This window comes from Trematomus bernacchii, unplaced genomic scaffold (assembly GCF_902827165.1).
Source record: "Trematomus bernacchii unplaced genomic scaffold, fTreBer1.1, whole genome shotgun sequence".
Taxonomy (NCBI): Eukaryota; Metazoa; Chordata; class Actinopteri; order Perciformes; family Nototheniidae; genus Trematomus; species Trematomus bernacchii.
In genome coordinates this window covers 6,329,457-6,355,354 of record NW_022987821.1, presented here as the reverse complement: position 1 = coordinate 6,355,354, position 25,898 = coordinate 6,329,457, and the positions used below count along the sequence as shown (strand labels likewise).

Sequence of the window (25,898 nt, the reverse complement as noted above, 5' to 3'; positions counted from 1 at the left end):
TTTAAATGTCCCAATGGTTCCTTCAAATGTTGGCGATAACAAAGCTAGTGGTTTGTTTTACTTCCTGGAATGTATGAGTCCCCTGATTGGCTTCATCAATATATACACACTTTCTACAAACAGGAATAAATACAACACACACTGCTGTCGCATGAGCACATTTAGCATCTACGGTGAAATGAATTTATGACATAAAATATGATAATTGCCGATGTTCTAATTATTTAAGATCGTGCTTTTGATTTGGGATGAATTTCTTCTGCTTTTTAGGTTAAGAAACTTCACCTTATGGCTAAAAAAATAGATTTTAAAAGTACATTTTACAAGCTAGTGGCATTTCTATATCACACAGGAACCAAATGGACCTTTCATGCGACAGCAGGAAACATAAACACTGTATTACAGTTGAAAGACAAAAGCAGATAATGTCAAAGTTTACACGACACACCGTCATGTGAAACTTCATCATCCTAAATGCAAAAACACAACATAAAATTCCCTTTTTTTTTCTTGCATAAAATAACAATGCTCTTTTTTGATGCTCGGAATATATTATAACTTGTATTTGAGTGTTTTTTTTGTAAACATTTTCTAGAAAAAACAATAGAATAACAAACTTAAAAACACTTTCAGTATTTGTTTTTTTGCTGCATAAATTAAATATGCATTTTTTTCGATGCTGCAAATATATTACATATACAATTTAATTCCATAAAAATACTTTTATGTAATTGTTCCCCAACCTCTCGTAGGACCCCCTTTAACAGTCCTTTGATACTAACATACAAAAAAATATGCAGAATGTGGACTTTAACCTCAGAGATGGATTTAAAAAGTGGAAAAATACAGAGTGTTTGTTTACAGGTTTACAGCTGCGTGCTTTAGGTGTAATAAGGCCAAGTTCGTCATATTAGACTTAAGTAAGTGGAAGGCACTTTTAAAATGGAACGGCTTCCTTTTCCTTATTATCTAGTTTTAAAGTTTAGTTTACGTATACTGTTATTAACGTAGAGCTGAAACAGAAATGTAATCAATTTTTGAGATCCATTATTCTCTAATATGAGGATCTATCCTAACTTGAATCGATAATCACATTAGGTGTTGGCTGTAACCCTTTAGCAACATATATGACTGGTTAAAAATTAAAGCACTGACCCGATTTAGTGCCTTTGAAAAGTAAAATATACACTCCCAAATTGGAGGTCTGTCAAGTATCCGTATGCATTTATGTTCATGAGTTCTTAAAGGTGCAAACATCTGTTTCTCTTGATACTAAGACCACATTTCCTTTTTCATTCCTAAAGGATGTTGGCAACGCTACACTACAATAGTTTTTTATGTTAAAATGCTGCACATTGTATCTGTAAATGATTGTATATAGATTCTATAATTAAGCCCCTGGTTGTTGTTTAAACTAAATATGACAAGATTAGTTGGATTTTTAAAATGGTTGTATATTTAATGCATAAAAATAGAAATTCCAATCCCTTTGAAATCAAGTATATTCAGGTGTAGCAGAGTCTGTTTGAGAAGTGAAGCACCTTGTGGTGACGGCAGTGTGCCGGCTGTGGAGGACGGAGGAAGTCTGGATGTTGATGTGAAGCCTGCTGAGTTCAGGGGTTTCAGGAGTCTGGAGGTTTGTGGCTTTGGGGGTCAGAGGTTAGATGTCGTGGGAGGAGGGGTCAGATAAACTCTGGTTTTGTTTCTCTGAGGAGAAGAGAGGAACCAAGTTAATATTCAGAGGACAGTAAGGCAAGTGTATTTGTTAGAAAAATATCACTCGTCCCCGGCTTGAGCTTCAACATCAGGATCCATGTGTTTATGATCCTCTCAAGAATGGAAGTAGTCATCACATACAGAGCATCAACTAGTTCCTGAACAGTGTCCTTCACATGCTGATATCATGCATGTTAATCACATAGCTATCATATGCCTCAAACAGTCCTGATGCTCTTCTAGGTAATCATACATCCTGTCATGTACACAGCTACAGTTGGGATACCTTTGTTATCATGTGTACTCTGACATTGGAAGAGGACATTCAGTATTTTCCCAACAGTATTTATAGCACCTTTCAACCCTAAGCAAATCCAAATAGTGTTACTGAGGCCTCTAGCAGCAGCCACCTAATAGATTTTTTTGTGAGACGTGCAAAGACACTAAAAGACGAGATATTTGTGTACCTGCTGTTTGTTTTGGGCCCGGTGGTCTGGTTGGCCTCCGCTGTGTATCTGCTGGTCTGCACGTGGCTCTCTGACTGTAGCCTCTCTGCTTCTGATGGAGATAAAGTCTCCTCCAGTGGAGACCCTTCGTCGTAGAAGAGCAGGCTGCGGGAGCGGACTGCAACACAAACACTGGATTTCATTCTCATGTCTCATTTAGGAACATTATTGTTTTAGATTGTAATGAATTTGGCAGCCTCGAGGGGTCAGGATTTAGCTTCTGATGGTTACAGTCTAGCAGAGTTTTTCTTTTGCCCTCAGAGGACGGCTGCTGGCAGAAAGGAGTGGTACTTAGCATGATGACAACTTAAACTCTGGTTATAAAAGGGGTTTCCTGAGGCTAAGTGGTTAAAGGAAGTACATTTACAGGGAAGTGGAATGCAGCGAAGAGTGAAAGTTGATACTCATGACCTCTCAAGTTGTTTTTGAGAGAAAAAACTTTTTTGTTTACTGTAACACTTGGTTTTTATGGGTTTTTATTTGACAGCAAAATAAACTTCTGGGATTTTTATTTTTCATTCATTCTCTACATGCTATTATTTTTTAAATCAACGTTTATTTCTTAAATGAAATCAAGATTCAAGGCTTTATTGTCATTTGTACATTAGCTACAGTGTAGATATGTCAATGAAAAACGTAAGTCACAGGCTCCTCCAACAGTGCAGCATGTATATAGGACATAGAACAAATAAAACAGATACAATAGTGCAAGAAGAGTCTATAAAAGTAAATGGAATATGATATATTAGACAAATAATTTGCAAGATGCAGACAGATGAATGTTTATGGATGTTCTTTCAAAAGTTCAGGCGTTTAATAGTCCTAATCTTAATTAACATGTACTTCCATATCTACAGTAATGTTGAATAATAGGTTTGCAGACCTACCCTGACTGGTGGTGTAGAGGTCTGCTGACGGGAGAGGCGGAGAGGAGGAGGGATGAGAGGAAGAGGAGGATGAGGACAAAGAGGAAGAGGTGTGAGTGAGGAAGGAGAGAGGAGAGAAGCAGGGAGAGAAGGAGCCCAACACCAGGACAAAACACACGGCCACCATCTGCACAGATTGTGACACAAACAAGTACATCAATACAAAAAACACCTCATTAAAATAATGAGAAACACTGGTGTCAATAAAGTAACTTACCATGAGGCATGTCCCCGTTTGAGTAGTGGCAATTTTACAAGAGCGAGGCAGGACTTTCCCTGTAACGAGAGACTGAAGCTTCTGCAGCTGCTGTAGGAGAGACCTGAGGAGAGAGAGAATACATTAATAAAGGAAAGGAAGGAAGGCATTTTCACAGACAATATGTTGGGTTTTACGTCCATTCTTTCATACCCTTACTGAGACCTCCTTGAGGAAGTAACACCAGTTAAGTGATCATATTTCAATACTGTGTTGTAGTCTTTGAAATCATGATTTAAGATTTAGAGTGAGAGCCTAAACTCTTAAACATGCCCCCAGTGTACCTACAGCTAATTCCTCTCTTCTTGTACTTTAAGGTCAACTTAATGAAAGTGATTTAAAGTGTGTGAGTGGGATCTGGAGAGCAGGGTTCTGATGGTATGAGCCGCGAGGACACACTCTCACCACTAGGTGGAGACACAGGGCAAACTACAGCTGTGAATCAGAAAGTTATTCTTAAACCAAACACAATTATAAACCAAACCAGACTATAAAGTGGTCAGTCAGGTCCTCAGGGGGCAAGTGAGTCATGTAATGTTACAAATCTCCACGCCTCACATGCACCAGAGTGTGTTGTCTGCTGTAATAAACTTTTATGAGATGATACTGACCAGCATCACACATACAGATGTTTTGATGTAATAAAAACAGCTGGAATTATTGCTGTTTCCCATGTGCAGTGCTTCCAAAAGTCAGACGTGTCGAGACATTGAGTAGATAGTCAGCACAATTAATACAGATGTTATGAATCTATTAAAATGGATGATTTTCTTTGGTTTTACGGGAGCTAGGCTATCCATTGAATCCAGTGTTTGTGCTAAGCTATGTGAACTTTTATCTCACACAGGGCCTGTTTTAGTGTTTCGTCAATCTGGATTTATGACTTTTAATACATATTTAATGCAATAGGAGGATGGAGTTTATCCTCACCTAATAAACCAGAAGCACTGACTCAGTTCTGCGTGAATCAAAGTAAAGAAAAGGCAAAGCGTTGAGAACAAAACGACCACTAATAACTGCATTTGGGGCATTTTTAGTAAAGCTAAAATTAACTTCAGTCGTTTAAAACGCGTTTTCTTTTTTAAAGTCTTGCACATATTCTGGACCTTTTGAGAGAGTGAGCGCGCTGACTCATGTTCCCCAGTTTGTGCCAACTCATTGTTCCCCAGTGTGGTGGTTTAACATGTTAACCAGCGTGTGTGTGTGTGTGTGTGTGTGTGTGTGTGTGTGTGTGTGTGTGTGTGTGTCTGTGTGTGTGTGTGTGTGTGTGTGTGTGTGTGTGTGTGTGTGTGTGTGTGTGTGGTGTGTGTGTGTGTGTGTGTGTGTGTGGTGGGAAGGGAGGGGGTTGCCTTGCATGATGAAAGCTACTGTTAACTCGCAGCTTTAATGACAGGCTCATGCCGCCACAGACAGACAGATAGAGACAGACCCCCCCCCCCCCCAAAAAAAAAAGCCTAAGCCCTCACCCCCACCCATCTACCCACTGGTTTCATATTGTTATAATAACAGGGGAGACAGACGTAGCTGGGTGAGTCTGCACTTTGACAAATTACTTCATAGACTCCTTTAATTCTCTCAGTTTAACTCACACATATAAACTGTGGAAGGATTTTATATACAGAGCAATGTAAGAATAGATGGGTGAATCTAACTCAAACCTTTCCTGCTTGATAAATCAGTATTTCTTCAAAGAACAGCCTGTCTTTGAGAGAAATGAGGCTGTTTTTGTAGCAGTACACTTAATTTTTACAATACATGTGCTGCTTTCTCTGTGTTTTCCCGTAAGTCATGTGACTACCTGATGAATTCGGACATAAAAACTGAACTCATTGCCCTCATTATCTTCCTTCTTCATGTGTTATTTCTCAGAACAAGATCTCTGCTGCAGTTCTCTTTTAATCAAGCGGCATTCTTAACAAACGTGTTTCTATTTGCAAATGATGATAATCCAAACAGCATTACTAAAAATGTCTGGTCTGTGTTATTAGTGTGTTGGAGCCAGCGTCAGTCTGCTGAGAGACACAATGGCAAATACACACTAATGTCAGCCAGTGTGTGTGTGTGTGTGTGTGTGTGTGTGTGTGTGTGTGTGTCTCACCTGTTGGCGGTCTCCAGGTTTTCTACTTTTCTCCACAGGTCGCTGTTTTCTGACGTGTAGCTGTCCACCCTGACACACAGAAGAACACAGATTCTTGTCAGCGTCTATTTGACATTTTCATCTTTTCGGCAAAACACACATCTTCAAAGCGTGTCCACAAACGTTTGCTGTGATCAGAATTGCCATCTATTTATTAGTAAATGTTGTGCCATGGTTTCTTTGTTGCTGCAGGATGACAGGTCTTCTTTCTCCTTCCATCACCTCCTTCTAATCCTATTAAATATCACCTAAACACCTTGTTAATCTTGTGTTATGTTACCAATAATCCTCCTGATCTTTCCTTATTTTTGCAGCTCATTCATTCACTCTCCCTTTCAGCGAGTCGTCCTGCTGTTTTCTTTGTGAGTGATCCGACTATAATCCTGTCCTCACGTCCAGAGGAGAAACACAAAGAGATATGTTTTTACACACTCTCCTCTTGCTTCTCTGGTGAGGAGAAATGTAATAGGACGTTTTTTTGACCACCTCTTGATATAAAAGTCACCTCTCTTCAAGTCTCCCCATGTGCTCAGCAGGTTACTGGAGTCCTGCCATAACGAGTAACAGCCAGAATAACAAATGACAGAAGAGGGGAATGAGTTTTTAATGACTTTTGATGTTGAAGTACGTTTTGCATGTCATCTGGACATTTGTACCTGAAGCGGCAAGGAGCCATGAGTCTCCTGACGTTAGTAAAGCCAATCTTAAACCTCTTTCTTTCTCTATTTTCTTAGTGACATTTTTTATCTTTTGTAACTCATATTTATTGTTTTTGTGTGCCAGCATATAAAGAGCACACAATTACGTATAAAAAGATCTGTGGTTAGATTCAGGGGAAACCTCACTGCCCAATACGGCTGCTTTTTGTACCAAATGCACCGCTAACTATGCAACGACATTTGTTAGACAGCAGGAGAAGTGGAAGGTTTTTCATCATTGTTGAAACATTGGCTGTTCAAGCATTCGCAACGTTTGGACGGCATGGATTGAATAGCGGGAGTGATTCAGAAGCACGATAATTATTCCATGATTGGCTCTGATACAATAAATAATTGTACACTGACGTCAAAGGGTAAGTGATGATTTCCTGAGCCTTGCAATAAAAAAACATCAATTTATTCTTTGCATAGGGAATGGTAAACGTTGGGGAAATCAAAGCTGGGCTTTTCTCAATAGTTGTGGCCTTTGAAGCACTATAATAGAGTAGCTATAATATAATTCAAAGGGGCTTTAGTGAGAAAAAAAATCACAGAAGTTGAACGGAAATCAGTGGAAAAGGAGTGGAAACATGGGGACAGATAGCTTTTTCCGAGCCTTACTTTTTCTCCAGGCATTCCACATATTCTTTCTTCTTCCTCCGACTCTCCTGAGCTGAGATCTGGGTAGAAGAACAGAGAAAAATCAGCAAAATGCACAGACTTAAGTCACAGAAGTTTGTCTCAAGGTTTCTCGGAGGCTGTGGCTCAGTGGATAGTGTGATGGACTTCGAATCAGGGGATAGCAAGTGTCCCTGGGCAAGACACTTCACCCCAAATTGCTCCTGTGGGGATTGTCCACAGTACTGAATGTATGTAAGTCGCTTTGGATAAAAGCGTCTAACAAATAACATGTAATGTAATGTAATGTAATGTTTCTATTTTACCCGCCTTTCTCAGTGACTACCTTCTCGCACTCAAAAACACACGTGTAGTAAATACTTGGAATCCTGCTTTTTCATCCTTGTTTCTTTCTGGTTTTCAGCTGAGTTTTTATGAAAGTGTACCTTGTTTTTGATCTTCCGTCGGACCCTCTTCAGTGCCTTCTCTTCACTCTTAGTGAGAGGGAGTTTGTTGGGTACGGGGTAACCCTCTGCCACCAGGGTCCTCTTCTCTTCTTCTGTCAGCAGGAGCGGCCCTGAGCCCTGCAGCTTCTGCATTAAACAAAGCAAATCATCAACATATTTACAACAATTACCAACTTTCTATGTTTAAATAAACCCTGTCTTGGATGTCATTGAATAGGCCCTATTTTGTCAGCACGTTATAGGACCGTTAGTATGGGATAATCATAAAAAAGAAGGGTCTTCCACCTCATAGGCCAGATTTTATAAGTCCTGATCACTCCCTAATGTTCGTATTGTTTACTGTTTTTTTTACTAAGGCATTTCGGACAGACAAACTTCAGATGTACAATAACTATGTCTTGAAAAAACACTGTGTAATTGTTTGCTGCCAAATGTCAATACAAAAAATATTTTGAAAAGGGTCTTCCACTCACATGTGGTGCGGTGAGCAGAGGTGAGGAGGAGATGGCTGTGGAGGAAGAGGAGGATGAGGAAGAGGAGGATGAACAGGCGCGACCTCCTGGCCTCTGCGTCGGCTGAGGGGAGGAGGGGGGCAGGGTGAGTGGGGGGGAGGACGGGGGCAGGGAGCCGTCACTGTCGCCGTGGTTACTGCTGGGAGGGGTGGGCGGGAGCTGTAGAGCGTCATCTGGAAACGGAGGAGGGGGGGTTAGTGAGTTCATACTGAAACATCATCCTATTCTGTGATAGATGAAACAACACGTGCGTATGAGACGTCAGAAGACCTGAGTGCTCAAAGCTTTAGTCAGTCCTTGGTTCATTGACTTATTTTGGTATCAAGTGTTTCTTTATTAATCACAAAGTTGTATGTATTATTTTGTGAAGCACTTTGAGTTTTTGTGCCTGAGGTGCCCCATTAATAAAATGTGTCTGAATGATTGATGAACACAGAAAGTAGATCCACAGAAAATGCATTTCGTGATTTACAGACTTACAAAAAGCTGTGAATGAGAGGTTAAGGAAATAAAGTCCTTCAGTGTTTGTGACTTTTGAGGCCAGATTGATTTTATTTGATGCTCACTTTAACTTATATTATCTTGTGTCCTCTCTCCTCCCTTAATATTGCTCACCCTCAGCCATCCATTGAGGATTTTTTAAATCCCATAATTCCCCTAAAGTAGACCCTGAGTGAGGATGCTTCTTTAGGAGCTTAGAGCGAGGAAGCACAGGTTCATCCCACACAGACGTCTCTTACCAAGTGGCTCGTATTAATGCTACACCTCCACATGTGACACACAGCTGTGCAGACGCTTTGTCGCTTGTGTATGTGTGTGTGTCTGTCTGTCTGTCTGTCTGTCTGTCTGTCTGTCTGTCTGTCTGTCTGTCTGTCTGTCTGTCTGTCTGTCTGTCTGTCTGTCTGTCTGTCTGTCTGTCTGTCTGTCTGTCTGTCTGTCTGTCTGTCTGTGTGTGTGTGTGTGTGTGTGTGTGTGTGTGTGTATATGTACCGCTGGGCAGGCTGAGGTACTGTCCAATCTCTTTGGGTTCATCTTTTATGGCGACGGGCTTCACGCTGTCTGGACTGGGCTCCTGCAGAAACACAAAAACAACCATAATCAACTTTTGAACATACAACATAATTTGTAGCGTCTCGCGGTATGAAGGATGCTAACCGTGTGTTTCCATGGAGACCCTCTGTGTGGTGGGGCGGGGCTTAATATGAGGGGCGGGCCTTCGTGAGGCTGAGGATCTAACCTTTGACCCACATCCGGCTCCTCCTGTTTCACCAAGATGGCCGAAAGGTCCTGACTGAAGCTCCATTCAAATTCTAAGAGAGAGACAAAACACCATCGAATCAAAATCAACAGACATTTAGCAGCAGTGATATTATTTAACACACCTCTCAAACTTGTACACTTTTCTATCAATGGAGAGAAGGTTAGTTAGTGGTTTTTGTTGGCAAACGACTGTTCCCAACATCAGGAATAAACGCAGAAATACACATGATGTAAAATATAAAAAATATCACACTTCACCTGTAATATTAAAACATCTTAAGATCAACCTAGAAAGCTCATCACCCTTTTTAAAAAGCAGAATAAACTCAGAGCAACTTGAAGAAATGAACCTAGGTATATTTCTCTCCCGGGACCTTCAGGGAGGTCTTCCAATGGGAAGTAACTGGTAGCTTATAAATCACACTTTGAAGGAGCTTCCCCAAAACATTTGAGCACTTCCTGACAAGACTGGTCATTACAGGCTGCTGGACAACATCTCTTTGGCATCTGTGGTGCATAATTTGTCTGTAGTGAATTTGTATCTACCCTGAAATAAAAGATGGGCTGAACCTGCACCTTGTGTTCAGGATCCGTCCCGAGAAACGAAACGACTACTGCCTTTAAACACTGCAGAAAATATGCATAATCGGGAACATTTTAAAGGAGGTTCCCTCAAACACAATGAGGTGATTCTCACAGGTACTCCCTTGTTTAGTCTAGTGTGAGCTGCAGAAAGTATTTTTAGCAACATAAGTGCCAGTGCAGGGCAACTAGTCACCAGTTCTTCTGGTTTATTTGGTGTCCTAGTGGGCAAGATGATGAAAAGGCGGAGGAAGAGGAGGCTGCCAGCGCCGGCCACAAACCAGGGTCACAGGGATCGGTGAAGCAAAAATAATCCGTGAAAACCAACACCATGAGTCACTGAAAAACGTCTGCACTTCATCGTGTAAACTGTAGGGGACAATGTGTTTATAAGGGGCCCAAATAAACAATATATCTATACATTTTTAAAAGTTTTTATGGAGAGTTCTGCATATTTTACACATGGAGATCAGTTTACTTATCATTGAAAGTCTTACTCAGCCTGTCACGAAAGGTGTTTCATGTATTCTGTGTCATGGGATCAGCGTTGTTAAATTGGTATTGAGACTTTTAATTTATAACAGAAAGCCTGAATTGCAAAGATGCAGTGTTGGTGATATTAGAGATCAAATTGAGTTGCATTATGGGAGTTTTATTAGTTAAATCCACCCGTGGGACACAAAAGTGAGCTTATTACTATGCAAAAGTCCACCTAACAGAACTTTACATTCAACCTTAAATTGAAAAGAAACAGTATGTTTTAAGTGGCAAATTAAAAGTGAAAAGGAGCTGCAGGTAGAGAAGTGTTTTTCCTCGAGTCAGCATTTGTAAACTTTAGAAAAGGACCGACACTTTGATGTTTGTCACAACACACTCAACCAAAAAAGCTCCCGTGGTGCATGGAAAGAGAGCAGCAGCCGTTTAACAAGACAACGTGTGTGTGTGTGTGTGTGTGTGTGTGTGTGTGTGTGTGTGTGTGTGTGTGTGTGTGTGTGTGTGTGTGTGTGTGTGTGTGTGTGTGTGTGTGTGTGTGTGTGTGTGTGAGTGAGTGGACGTCATTTTAATCACCTCCTGGTTTCCTAGCAACATGTCTGCCGGTAAAATGCTCTGAAGTTTACAAGCCGCGCTGGAAACAGGAGGCGGGGGGGGGGGGGGGGGGGGGGGGGGGGGGGGGGGGGTGGGAGGTGTGTGAGCTTCATCCTATCCGTCACTAACGGCCAGGAGAGTTCATCCTAAAAACAAATCACTTTCCATCGTCTAAAATAAACTGCCTTAAGGTGCAAAATCACTGCTGTGGTGTCAACGATAATCAACACTGACAGCAAGAGGCAATAGCTAGAGCACACATCAGTAAGCTTCATTGCAATCTACTACTACTATTAAGACGTATAGGGAAGTGGAAATCATTATTATTGTGGTGTTAGTGCCTAAAGCAGTAGGTACTATATGAGTGTGTGATTATTTGTTCTTTGAAATGCCGAAAAATACTGGAAAATATAATTTCTAACTCCCTTAAGCCTTAGGTAATGTCTGTAAATGTCATGTTTTGTCCAAACAAAGGTCAACAACTTCTCACACATCATCATATGTGAGAAGCTGCAACTAAGGAAAAGTTAAGCATATTGTAATTGATTATTAACTGATATCACGGCAGGCTATATCAACATTGTCAATCTATATGAACAGTGATTGTAAGTATGAAGCTGTAACATGTTAAATTAGCTTGAGGCATCATTTATCACACCATGGAAAACACAGCTGCAGATAATAAAATAATAATGTGATTTAATGAGCTGCGACATGTCAGTCTTATGATCAAATATTATCGTGGCAACCCGGCATCCATCCCTGACTACTAATCAGCATGGTAGCTCTGGAATATGTCTGAAAAATCGCTGATTATATTAAAAGAAATAAGGAATAAACTCAGTTCTGGGGTGGGTCCTCTATTAACCGATTCCCCACATCCTCTCTGCTGGTTGGACCCTCACAAGCGTCTCCTAATGAGGCCGGTCCCGCTGCTCCTCGGAGCCTCGTTAAGCCTCGTTAAGCCTCCTGCCTCGTTAAGATTGATTGGACGTCCTCTGCCACCGATTTTTAACGAATGCCAGGAGCGAGGTGAATGCATAGGAAGGCAGTCCTTTATAATATGATGGGGAAAAGAAGACATTTTTTATTATTTACTGCATTTTTGGGGGGTATTTTCCCCTGATATTACCAAATTGTAATTGATATTTTAAGCAATTTGAGCTCAAAGGAAGGCAACAAAGTGCTTTTATTAATCCCTATGTGCAGAGGGTTCAAACATAATTTAGTGTTTGTGTCAAAGATGCTGTGGGTGAAAGTAAAACCTGATCCTCACTACTTTACAGGATCTCTTTGGGTGCTGTTAATAGAAGACAGTCTTCTTCTTGAGGCTAGTAAACCCAGGTAAGACATCCTATGGTGGGGTAACGACCAGAGGCTCCTGGCAGTCGTCACGGGGGGTGAAGGAGCAGAGGTGGCGACTGTGTTTGATCTCAGCGGGACGGCAGGAACATTAAAACGATAGATGGAGCAGCGCAGTGGGAGCTGTAGTAAAAACACACAGCGTCTTTCTGACTGAATAAGAGTACCGAGAACTGAAGACCACAGGCTGAGAGGCAAAGAGGACAGGAAAGGTAAGAGGTTTTTTGTCAAATCAACCAAATTTGAGCATCCACTGCAGGAGAAACTGACCCATAATTCAGCTGGGGTCGACCAATAATTGCTCTTCATGTTGTCATCCAGGAGAACATCTATGATTCACCTCCATTCAGAGCAAACTGGCTTTCTGAAAGGTCAGCAACTTCTGGCATCCCCAGGTGGTTAATTAACCCCGACTCCTCGAGACAAACAAGAAGCAGCTTCTATTGTTGAGGATGCTGAGAGAAGCACAAAGAGCGTGGAGCACACAGAACCTCTGCCAGCGGGATCTGCTGCTGCGTCACCGGGGATTACGGTCCAATACCAGGAACCGAGATCCCCAAGTTTATGGCCGATTCTTAGCCAGAACCTACTGCCTTGTCTGCATATGTGCCTGCTTGTTAGCATGTGCTGATACAAATTGTACGATGCAACAATTGAGGTGAAATACTAAATACTAAAATGGCATTGTTTACATTACAAAACATTCTACATTCCCAAATCAGAGTGCATTCAACAGGTGGACCAACAAATGCAGAAATAGATATTACAAAATCCAACAGAAGTGATCGAATAATGTCAACAAAAATTAGGTTACTGTGAAAAACTGTGGTTCTTATTATATGGAAAATGTATTCTCAGATCCAGGGAAAAGAGTTATATCTCCCCAGGAAGTATAACTGGAAGTTAAGTGGAACTGTACATACTGAATTCATGTTTTATATTAACTGTAATAAGAAAGGGTAATCATGTAGGAGTCAGTATATATATTCATTCACTTTCAAACGTATATTATCTCGTCAAACATTTAGCTCGTAAAAATGCACCTTATGGCACATATAAACATATATATGTATAATACAATATGACATAACGCTCCACTTATGCAGTGGATCCACAAAGTATGTATCAGCAGATGTCGGTTGTAAATATGCATTTTGGCTTCAGTCCGATTGATTCAAATGAATATAATATGTGCGCCTCCATATGTGAGCTTTAGATAACGGTTCTGCAGCTCCAGACGGAGGCAATAAGGAGGAGAATATAATATGAACTACCTTGATATAAAAGCTGTCTAAAGGCTTTGTTTTATGAGGTCATATATTATGTTCAGGGTTAGCCGTTTAATATGTCATTCTTGTTTTCATAAAAGGCTGTTTGCATTAGCTTGGGTGCACATTTAACCTAAAGCACACATGTGCGAGTTGGATTGTTGGAGTGATTGTATCTGGATTTATTTATTTTATTCTCTCCAAATAGGAAACTATTGGCTAAATAAATGTTCGAGTTCAGAGCGTTGGACTGGAAACAGAGGAGTTCGGTTTTTTTCTCTCAATGTGTATTTCTTTGCTGATATCCTAGGAGAGTGGATTTAATTGGATTAAGACAGAAAGAGAAGGAGAGAAAAGGGAGAACAGAGAGAGATAACCTGACAGAGGAGAGAAAGAGAGTTTCCGCTGGCTTCGGCTAAAGCTGCACACTCAAAACCATATGCTTGTCATAGCGTTGTGTGAGTCCATGTGTGTGTGTGTGTGTGTGTGTGTGTGGTGTGTGTGTGTGTGTGTGTGTGTGTGTGTGTGTGTGTGTGTGTGTGTGTGTGTGTGTGTGTGTGTGTTAGGTGGGCAGGGCTTAGCTGGAGGAAAACTGCTCAGCCTGGGATCAGCTGCTCAGACAGACAGCAGGATCCCCGGGACAAACGGAGGAGAGACAGACAGTCAGACAGACAGTCAGACAGACAGTGAGGCACAGACAGACAGACAGACAGACAGACAGATAGACAGACAGACAGACAGACAGACAGTCAGTCAGACAGACAGACAGACAGACAGTCAGTCAGACAGACAGACAGACAGACAGACAGACAGACAGACAGACAGACAGACAGACAGTCAGTCAGACAGACAGACAGACAGACAGACAGACAGACAGACAGACAGACAGACAGACAGACAGACAGACAGACAGACAGACAGTCAGTCAGACAGTCAGACAGGAGGAGATAATGAGGAAGATGAGCCAGAGAGAAACACAGAAAATATGTAGAATTTTTTATTCGACACTTGTTCCTACAGGCACCTCTAACATAAAATATAATAGCTAAGTCAATCATCACATGTTATATGGCAGCCAATCAGAGAGTTTACTGTTTGACAGACAGGGTCAAACTGCATGTGAAGCATTACATCATCCAGCCACTGAGCCAATGAGATAACCCGGGGGGACAGACAGCGTGATGAAGAGACAGACTCAGCATCAGCAGCAGGTTGGCTGTGTTTACTGACAGTTAAAGCTAAGATTTTTGTATTTCTTTATAATTAGGATGACCTACCAGACTCGTGGTCCATTTTGATTGACAGGGCTGGGCTCTGGGGGGCGGAGTCTTCACTTAAAGAGTAGCTGTGCTCCGCTTGAATATCTGTGAGATTCAAAAGCCCTTTTCAGACACGGGAATCCAAACATTGCTGTGTTTATTAATATATTTAAGTGAGGGCTTCTATTGGCTAGCACTCCAACACATTGTACGTGATAGGCTAAGGGGCGGGACATCTCTAAACTGGTTGACTAATCACATCAGCCGGCCAGCTAACCAATCAGAGCAGACTGGGCTCTGGTTTCAGACAGAGGGTGAAAAGTATGAGAAAAATAAAGAGCTTTTTGATCATTAAAGCATGGAGACATGTCAAAGTAGAGACACTAGATACTGATATACACCTGAACATCAGCAGGAGAGGACTCTTTAAAGTAGAGACACTACATACTGATATACACCTGAACATCAGCAGGAGAGGACTCTTTAAAGTAGAGACACTACATACTGATATACACCTGAACATCAGCAGGAGAGGACTCTTTAAAGTAGAGACACTACATACTGATATACACCTGAACATCAGCAGGAGAGGACTCTTTAAAGTAGAGACACTACATACTGATACACACCTGAACATCAGCAGGAGAGGACTCTTTAAAGTAGAGACACTACATACTGATATACACCTGAACATCAGCAGGAGAGGACTCTTTAAAGTAGAGACACTACATACTGATACACACCTGAACATCAGCAGGAGAGGACTCTTTAAAGTAGAGACACTACATACTGATATACACCTGAACATCAGCAGGAGAGGACTCTTTAAAGTAGAGACACTACATACTGATATACACCTGAACATCAGCAGGAGAGGACTCTTTAAAGTAGAGACACTACATCCTGATATACACCTGAACATCAGCAGGAGAGGACTCTTTAAAGTAGAGACACTACATACTGATATACACCTGAACATCAGCAGGAGAGGACTCTTTAAAGTAGAGACACTACATACTGATATACACCTGAACATCAGCAGGAGAGGACTCTTTAAAGTAGAGACACTACATACTGATATACACCTGAACATCAGCAGGAGAGGACTCTTTAAAGTAGAGACACTACATCCTGATATACACCTGAACATCAGCAGGAGAGGACTCTTTAAAGTAGAGACACTACATACTGATATACACCTGAACATCAGCAGGAGAGGACTCTTTAAAGTAGAGACACTACATACTGATATGAATCTTAAGATGTGTATAATAGAGTCCCTTTAAAGCCCTAGTGACTCAGGGACACCAAATCGTCTCAAGTGATGCGTGTGACATGCAGTGCTGCAGACTGATTCCTCTGACAGCTTCAACACACTGTGAGAAGCTACAGCTCAATAACTCTGAAGCGTATTTGTGCAGCTTGTTAGCAACTGAGTGCCTAGTTGTACTCTGCTAGTGAGGGGTAAACGTTGTGTGTTTGTGTCTAAAAAGCAGGAGTTTTGGATGTCACAGACTTTCGCATCAGACACTCGCTCTCTATAGTTGGATTTTAGTTTTATAGGGGAGACAGAGCCAGAGTTTTTGCTTTTGAAATCCAACCAAATAATGCATTGGGGTCTTTTTCTACTTTTTACTTTTGGCGGTTTGTCTGGAGAAATAAGGTCATACAAATGTGACGGAGAGGAAAACTTTTGTTGTATTTCAGGGCCGTTGGAAGAGCTCCACAAACCAACCTGCTCTGATATTTTTATTGTCAATAATGGGGAAATATGGGGAAAGTTATTGGAAGGAACGACCACTGTGATCCAAACCCACACACATTTTTGTGACATTGTATTATTTTATATATTAAAAGAGGCTCTGACCTGGGCTGCTGTCATCCATATCCATGCTTATAGGTGAAGGTCTGTCTGACACGATGGGCCGCTCTAATAGATGGTCGTCAAAGAAACTGCTGAATAATTCACTGCTGAAGTCGTCCATCTGGTCGCCGGAGAATGGCTGGAAAACATGAAGAGAAATTCAGTAAAACAACAGTTTTCCATGGAATGGTTACCACTCCTATAAAAATCTGTTCTGTGGTACTTTTCATGTCTCGCCAATTGTAAAGATTTGATTTCTTTCAGAAGAAGCTGAGAACAGAGCTGTTTATTTAGCTCATGAAAGATGCCTTTTTTTTTTTAGATACATGACATATAAAGAAGATGGGAGGCAACAAGTGTCAGTGTCCTAAACCATATCAACGTATTTCCATCATCATCGTTTCTCAGAGCCCAAGGTGATATCTGCACATGTGTTGTTCTCCAAAATACAAAACATATTCTGTTTACATTGATATGAAACAAGGAGAACATGAAAACAAGGTTGGAACAAGGGGAAAAGGGCCATTCTTGCTTGACTGAATCGATTATCAAAGTAGTTGTAGTCAGAGAGAGATCTGTCAGAGTCAGAAACCAGACAACCCAGAGTTCATGGCATGAAGAGTCACTCAATATCGATAGATTCATCCTCAGTCTGGATGAGATGAGTCACTGAGCTGAGAGATGATGTTTGGGAAGCCTGGGACAGCATGGTGCTCTGATTTAACTGGTTATAACACACACACACACACACACCACAACACACACACACACACACACACGCACACACACACACACACACACACACACACACACACACACACACGCACACACACACACACACACACACACGCACACACACACACACACACACACACACACACACACACACTGGAGCATGAGTCACCCTGGTGTTGATCAAACATGCTCAAAACAGTACAAAAGCACACACACTTACATAGTCACACACAGATGGATTGCATTGGGACCTATTGGATAAAATAAACCCTGCTCGGAGGCTTCCAGACAGACACTGTGACAGAAATAACTCCATTTAATTAACCACAAATGCTAAATTACATTTAAGTATTTTATTCCTGGAAACTAGCTTCAACTCTTGACTGAATTTGGAGAAAAATTAAAAGGCTATTTGTCCTCTTTGCATGCTATAGGCGGCACCAGCACTTAAGACATTATGATGTTTAGTTTGGACTTCATTAGGCTAAGAGTGCAAATGGTTTTAGAGGTGTTAGTGTGTAGTTCAATTTTCCATTTGTAAAAGCTGACAATGTACAGTAAATCTTATTGTCTGTAGAAAGTCAAGAACTTGAACCGTTTTTAAGGGTATTCAGGCATTTACAAATAGGATTGGACTTGCGAAAAAGGTGCGTTTTATTACTTTGGATTCACACCACTACTAGAAGAGACCTAGTAATGTCCTTTCCAGCGTCAAAATGCAAAGAGTGAGAGCGAAGAAGAGATTCTGCAACGTGCTTTAAAATGTGTGAATCATGTGCACTCACACTTGCATTATCTCAAAGTGTGTGTGTGTGTGTGTGTGCTCGTGAGTGTGTTTAGGAGGTCAAGCATGTGATGAAGCTCTGGAACACATGCAGCTGTGTAAAAGAAACATGTGGAGGCAAAAATTGCGTTTGGATTTACATGTGCCACTTCACACATACTGGATAAAAGGTATTTATTTTCCTTGCTATTGTTGCTACGTTAAATGCATTCAACTGTCTAAACAACGGCTGGCTTTGACTTTGAAGAAGCCACAGGAAACACAAAGTCTTTGTTGCAAAAGGAACCATAACAATAACTGTTTTTGAACAGAATCTCAATGCTTAACAGAGCTCTCTGCAGGATAAAACTGACAGGCCCCGCTCAACAAGGTGTGTGCGTTCACTCAGTTATCCTGCAGCTACTTGCTCTGTCAAACACAAGCTAATTAAACTCACTCAATCCAAATCAAACACACCTTAAAAAAACATTTAATACTGAAAGAGAAGCCTTGTTCTCCTGCTGCACTTCATGTTCACATAATACAATTCCGTCCCTTTAAATGTGTTCTTTTAGGTAATATAGGTCACATTTAAACCGCCCTACTGAAAAACAAACGGTGAAAAGTTTCCCATGTGGAGAAATGTGGGTGAGACTGGTCTGATGCAAGGGGAAAAAGAAAAGGAAAGTCCAAAATGTAGACGCTTAGATCAACAGTGTTAGGAATGATGTTGGTGTCTACTAGCAGTCCTGACATTTGACTAAAATAATCAGTGGCCCTTTGTAGCTTTCACCGAGCCTAATCTTTTCTCTAATCCATCATGACATGATCATTATGTAAACACGAGGCACATCAAGAAGACTTTACTTACACACAACATGTTTAACTATCCTGGCTGATAAGATCTCCTTCTCTCAGGACCGGGCAAGTACAGACTGTTTCTTTGATATCTCCTTCCCTTTCCAATTTGGCTATCATAAATATGTTAATTAGACATTTGAATAAGATGCAAAGGGATGGATGGATCTTTTTATGCACTGATTTTTGGGATTTCTCATTTTGTTTTAGAAATAAAACCATTTACTGTCATGCTAATCATTAGATTATCACATTTCCCAGTTATTCTGACACCGCTTGAATGCAGCACAAAAGCCCTATCTTGCAAAATGTTACAAAAGTGACTCATAATTTGTATCCAACTCCACAATTTCTGTGGGTCATAATGGATCAGTTTATTCTATTTAAAAGCAAATATTCCCCGTTTGAGCAATCGTTTCCAAGGAAAGTCACATGGAAATCTGGCCTGTAGTCTTTCGGTAATCAACCCAAACACATATCTTACTTGGCAGCAGTAGAAATAGGATAATATTATAAGACATGTCTCAGTGATTTCAGCCTTATTATGTATGCAGATAACCCGATATAATGTTCTCGTAACAATGAATTGATTAGAGAAAAGGTCATCATTCAGCAAAACATTGGATTCTGCTAACCTGCATCAAACCTGCACAACCTGACATTAATCAGTGGCAAATATTAAAGTTCATGCATTTATTTTCTAATCTACAGCACAGCTTTGAACCGCAGCGATAGCAGGAGCTGTTATTGTTGTGTTATTAGGACAGGAAGCTAGCTGTCAGTCGGCGTTACGGCTGCTGGACGACCAGCTGCTGCTCAGAGGGAGCAGGGGAGCAGAGGTCTGGACCTTTCATTACCTGGACCGCTCTGCTGGGAAAAGAATCACATTAGGGAAGGAAGCAGTGTTAAAAAAGACCGTTTTAATAGGTTATTTCAGTGGCGCTGTGTCATTAGGGGGGATGGGTCCTGAGAAGTAAACCACACGGGGAAGGAGCTGCGAAAGACAGCAATTATAAAAGCAGAGAGCGACTTTGTGACACCTGTAATTAACAGTGTGGAGTCTCAACATATCTCTCTTTTCATTTGCAGGCTCAGGTGAAAGAGGAAGAAGAGGACCAACGTTAGTCTGCACGTGAAGAATTATTTACTTTCTCTAATGCAGTGATGAAGGAAAGCCCGGGGACAAACTGCACTGAGAGCAACGCCAACGGGTTTGTGTCATTATGGCATGGATACTGCAGTGGAAGCCATCGTAAACTCCTCAGAACATCATGTAAAAGCCAAAGGGAAACACACAGACAAAAATGTTCTTCTGTAGTCTCAAATTCAGACTTTAGAGCCAATGCAGTGGTTCTGGTTCTGCTTATTCTTCGGCTATATCACTTTCATGTATCTATTGTGCAGGGTCATCGTTTGTCATGTAAACTTTCCTCTTTGCTCAAGTACGGAAGATGTTAAAAGCACAAACTTTTGGCAGACTTCTGCAGCCATAAACACACAATTGGTTTCATAAATAACTATAACTTTAGATGCATAGCAGGTACTACTACTACTACTACTACTACTACTACTACTAATACAACTACTACTACTACTACTACTACTACTACTACTACTACTACTACTAATACAACTACTACTACTACTACTACTACTACTACTACTACTACTACTAATACAACTACTACTACTACTACTACAACTACTACTACTACTACTACTACTACTACTACTACTACTACTACTACTACTACTAATACAACTACTACTACTACTACTACTACTACTACTACTACTACTACTAATACAACTACTACTACTACTACTACTACTTATACTACTACTTATACTACTACTACTACTACTACTACTACTACTACTACTACTACTACTACTACTACTACACCCTGAGACATAGAGGCCAAGCTGCAGGAGATGCACCGTCATGTTTGACCGCCTTCATGAACTTATTTTCACACGGTGATTACATTTTGCTGCATCACTACTGCCACAATTTAAGGAAATAGCTTGACTTTCGCCATATCATAAACACTGCGCTGGCCTCTGGAGATAGTAGGACCAAAAAGCAAACTACTGACTGAGTGGATATCTCATATCTATTTCATATGGGTTCTCTAAATCAAAATCAGTTTGATTTATAAGAAAGTGTCTTGCAGATCATAGCCTAAGTTTAGCTCTGCAGGATTTCAAAGTAAAGTGGACTAAATCTTGCAAAAAGACTAGTGTAATCTTTTAATTGTAGAAAATCCTTTGGCAGGCTGTTGAGCTGGGTTTGAAGAAGACATTATAAAGGCAACAAAAGCCTAAATGGCAGGTTGAGACAGAGACATTTTATAGTGTAAAATGAAATTGTGTGAGACCTGAAAACATCATGTCATTATCCTATAACACTGGCTGCCCAAAATAAGAAAATGGCAGTGTCAAAAAAAAATGTCTCTACTGTATTTGGCTTCATGTGGTGGCGTGCGGCTGCAGCGGGTTGGCTGTGTTTAACTTCACTTGAACTGAGAGAGGAGTGAGCTAAGGTTACTGCGTGTGTGTGTGTGTGTGTGTGTGTGTGTGTGTGTGTGTGTGTGTGTGTGTGTGTGTGTGTGTGTGTGTGTGTGTGTGTGTGTGTGTGTGTGTGCCTTGAGACTGAAGTGAACTCAGCTATCGTTCTCAGTTCACTAGTAGAAGAGTATTTTCCTTTACACACACACACACACACACACACACACACACACACACACACACACACACACACACACACACACACACACACACACACACACACACACACACACACACACACACACACACACACACACACACACACACACACACACACACACACTGCTGCATGCCTGCTCACATTCCAGGCTCAGCGGCCAATCAGCAACGAGCATGCAAATGAGAGGGGCGTGTCTTTTTTAAGCTGGAGTCCAGGGTCTGAACGGAGAGTAAAAAATAAAAGAATAGCAAGGAGAGAACAGAGGGGATGGATTATAAATGTAGACAAACACAACACATGTGGAGAGGACAGAAAGTCAACGGAGATTTTTAAAAGTATTTTCTTACTAACAGAAAAGAAACCACTGCAATGTCCCTGCTTGACCTCACTTTTTTGCAAGTGTGTGTACGTTTATATATGCAATGTATCAACAAAATCTCACTGATACATTTCCAAGTCAATTAACAGACTAATGTTTCAGCTCCATCATAGTTACACTAAATGAATAGCACTGTTTTGCAGCATTTTTGTTCCACTCATACAATATTATCACCATGTTTTGAAATTGTCCCTCAGATGTGATCCAAGGTAACAGACCATTAATGAAAGGTCAATATGGTGTGTTGCAGTAACCATGGTATCCACCCCTGCATTTGTCCGGCATGACTTAACACTAAAAAAAAATCCCAATTCTAATAATGGATGAATGTGTTTGAGTCTAACCAGTGCAGACCAACTCATTTCTCCTGCCGGATTTAGGAGCTCTTCTTCAATGCATGCATATAATAGGAATTATTATGCAAAGGAATAACATTGAACAGTTCAATCCATGTGTGTGGGGATCTTGAGGTCGGAACATGTAAGTCTTAATAAAAACAAGTGCCATGATATATATGGTATCCATTCTACCCTGACTTTTCATGAGGTGAAATGGGATAACTTTCTGGACCCGATGGAAGTCAGAGAAAAACGTTCTTTATGCTCAAATATGTTGGCTTAAGTTTGGATTTGTTCAAAGGCTGAATATCCTGGACTCACCATAAGTGAATAGTGATGTATTCAAGAATAACTTGAAATGTACTCGCTGATATGATTCACTAAAGTAATCACTATCAGCTCTGTCATGCCCGCTCATACTTCTTATTTACACGATATCTTTCCTTTTAGTTATTAACAGGAAGATGAGGAGGTAAACAAATGCTGTACTGCACCATAGAGCATGGCTTAAATAAAGAAGATCTCCATTCATGATATCCTCTGGACTTTAACCATCATTTGTACAAAGATATTAATGCAAAAAGTGTTCATGTGCATTTGTCTGAATGGAATAAACCACACTCTAATGTATTATACTCTTCATCTAATCAAGGATGTGCACAAGTCTGGGCTAAAGTTGCCAGAATACATTTACACGAGGCAAAATGCTGAATGTATGGACGGCAAGATAACCCCACATTGAAGCTGGATGAAGTAATTTGGAACAGTAATTCATGGTGACGAGCTGACACCCACTCTGCAGTTTCTCTCTTGCCTCTTTCTGCACCTTGTTTTGGTTTTATGCCGCATAGTGAACTGTTTTTGTTCCATTTCACTGCTTTTATTTTGCAATAAAGCTCAGAAAATCCATGCTACTTGCAAAGCCCCAGCACCAAGGAGGTCTCTGATGCTGCACCTGTCCCTACGACACAGCTGCAGATTATAGGTAAAGGATTCAAATATGTGTAAGCACGCCATCCTTCAGTACTCAGACATCCTTTCCCATGTCCTCAGTGGTACAGCCCAGCCTAGTGGCTTCACAGCAGAGTGGACTACTTTATTTAGAACAAGGACGGGGGGGGTTAAACCACAAGCAGACTGCTGGGCTGACTCACTGACTAGAATAGAGGTCTGCTTTCAAAACCTGTGCTTTCAAAAAGGGGGAGTGAAAGAGTGGAAAAAGAGACGGCTATGACATAAAAAAGCGAGAGTACTTCCTGCTGATATTGGGATCTTTATCATTTCACTCTCACTATGCAGCAGTGACACGGCTCTCAGCCTGTTTCCATTAATTAAGAGTGCAAAGCTTGGTCAAGCATGGCGTGCAAATGGGGCATGGCTGGATACTTTTGGCATTTTGTGGCTCGAGGTGCACCGCACACTTTGAGGAATACATTGATTTTCATTATGGGATACTGCCTAGCTACTCTCATTACAATTAGATTCAACTCTGTACGTTTACATGCATCTAACAAGGCAATTATTATATTAATGAGCATGGTTCTGCTCCATGCAATCACAGCTACAGGTCCACCTTTACGTAAATCAAAGACGCCTCAGGTGCACCGGAGATGATGCATGCAGCTGTTGCCCTCAGGACCTAATGTGACAACAGGTGGTTTTAAAGGGGTTTTACTGCACCACTAGTTTGCAGCAGCATTGAGCTGGTAGCAGCCTATTTATTTAAAGTACCCACAGAAGACATGGCCTGCAGACTTGCAATTGACTATTGATACAGTTGTTTTGTATTATCAATGACTCAACCAAATATGTTGTCAAGTAATCAGACTAGAACAAGAGAAAAATGGCCATTTATGCTTTCAATATTACTGAAACGATCAACTGATTATCAAAATACTATACTTAAAATAAGAGAATCACTTGTTGTTATCAACTTCTTTATCAATTACTGACATGTCTTAATTTAATTAGGGTTTGGGGTTCATTAATGGAAACGATGGAAGAAGCTAATTGAAAACGAATTAAGTTTTAATATGTAGCCTAAAGGTCAATACACATGGTTAATAGGCAGGTCTGCTGCTGCTGGGGACTGCAACACCTGGAGCTACACACACACACACACACACACACACACACACACACACACACACACACACACACACACACACACACACACACACACACACAGCACACACACACACACACACACACACACACACACACACACCACAACACACACACACACACACACACACACACACACAACACACACACACACACACACACACACACACACAACACACACACACACACACACACACACACACACACACAGCACTAGCAAGTTAACCAGTAACTCGCCAGCAGCCGGTGTCTGTGATGCAAGTCTCACAGTTTGCTCAATTAAACACACACTAGGGCCCCGGATGTAAGTCCTGAACTGAATACCCACACCGCCCTCCTGAGGTCCGGCTCCGGGAGAAACCGGCAGCAGAGGTGCTTTAATTTATAGCACTTTAAATACAGCAGAAGAAGAAGTGACAGGCCCGAATGGGTCGTTTTTTTTAACTTATGAATATATGGACTGCACATAGGCGTCATTTAAACTGTGGTCATGTCCTCACCACTTTTGGAAATGGTCAATCTTTTCCCCACCACTTTGCAATAGGATAATTTGTTTAAAAGTGTTCTGAAAATAGCATAGGAAAACATGTACAATATCGAGGACTGTTCACACTTTTGGGGTGTGTTTCTGGTGACACAAGTGGTGCATTTTGGACCTGCGACACGTTTAATATTAGTAATAACTGAATAACTCACCACGTTAGTGAGGAAGTCTCCGTCGCTGAGCTCCTCCAGGTCCAACAGGTTGCTCCCTCCGGACTGATAGAGTTTCTCTGCGGCCAAACTGTCTAAGATAGACTCCATCATGACTTCTGTCTGCAGCTCAGGAGCCGGCTGGACTGTTAGCAAATATCAAGATAAATTCATTAAAATTCAACTGTGTTCGTTTCCAGTCGTTATTTACACCATACAGCGTTGTTTTCAGTGACAAACTGGGAGACATGTGGATAATTCACATCCTTCTGTCTGCAGCTGAAGAGTCAACGCTTTCCATCCAGCTGTGTGCGCGAGGACCAGCCGCTCTGCTCGCGTGCGTTTTTGCCTCCCCCCACGAGCCAATGAGTATTTAGTCAAGCCCCACCCCCGTGGCTTCAAATAACTAACACGCCCCCCAAAATACACAGAAATAATACTTATTTTATATTTTATCCCACCTTTGCAACAATATTTTGTCTGAAAATATTTGTGAAAATGTTTGATTCATTTTTTTAATGATTTTGCATAAAGCATATTAAAATATGAGTTTAAAAACTGCAAAAGGAACTGCAGAGGGGTCAACAGGGCACACATTAATAGAGGTTGAATGAATTCACCTTTAATATAAATTGAAAATCATTGATATTTACTTATTTTATAAATTATTTGTATTATTTACAATTTAATGCACTTGAATGTATAGAACAGTTGTTGCATTAAAGGCCTGCACCCTGCTATACACTCACAGGTGATTTCA

The 25,898-nt window shown here is 41.0% G+C and overlaps 1 protein-coding gene across 3 annotated transcripts; it reads right to left on the bottom strand.

Annotated features, from left to right (window-relative positions):
* Window positions 1-181: 181 nt before the first annotated feature.
* creb3l1 (cAMP responsive element binding protein 3-like 1) lies at window positions 182-25,450 on the bottom strand. Of its 3 annotated transcripts, none has more exons than XM_034151261.1 (13): window positions 25,142-25,450; window positions 16,521-16,656; window positions 14,672-14,758; window positions 8,992-9,146; window positions 8,827-8,908; window positions 7,798-8,009; window positions 7,304-7,450; window positions 6,861-6,919; window positions 5,503-5,571; window positions 3,366-3,468; window positions 3,110-3,275; window positions 2,184-2,340; window positions 182-1,707 (listed from the first exon to the last, which is right to left on the bottom strand). In XM_034151261.1, exons 1-13 carry the CDS (start codon window positions 25,250-25,252, stop codon window positions 1,683-1,685), a joined length of 1,509 nt encoding a protein of 502 aa, XP_034007152.1. In that variant the 5' UTR covers window positions 25,253-25,450; the 3' UTR covers window positions 182-1,682. The 3 variants fall into 3 exon arrangements, with proteins under 3 accessions (XP_034007152.1, XP_034007154.1, XP_034007153.1); XM_034151263.1 differs by having other exon boundaries at window positions 3,110-3,130; XM_034151262.1 differs by lacking the exon at window positions 14,672-14,758.
* Between the last annotated feature and the right edge of the window lie 448 nt (window positions 25,451-25,898).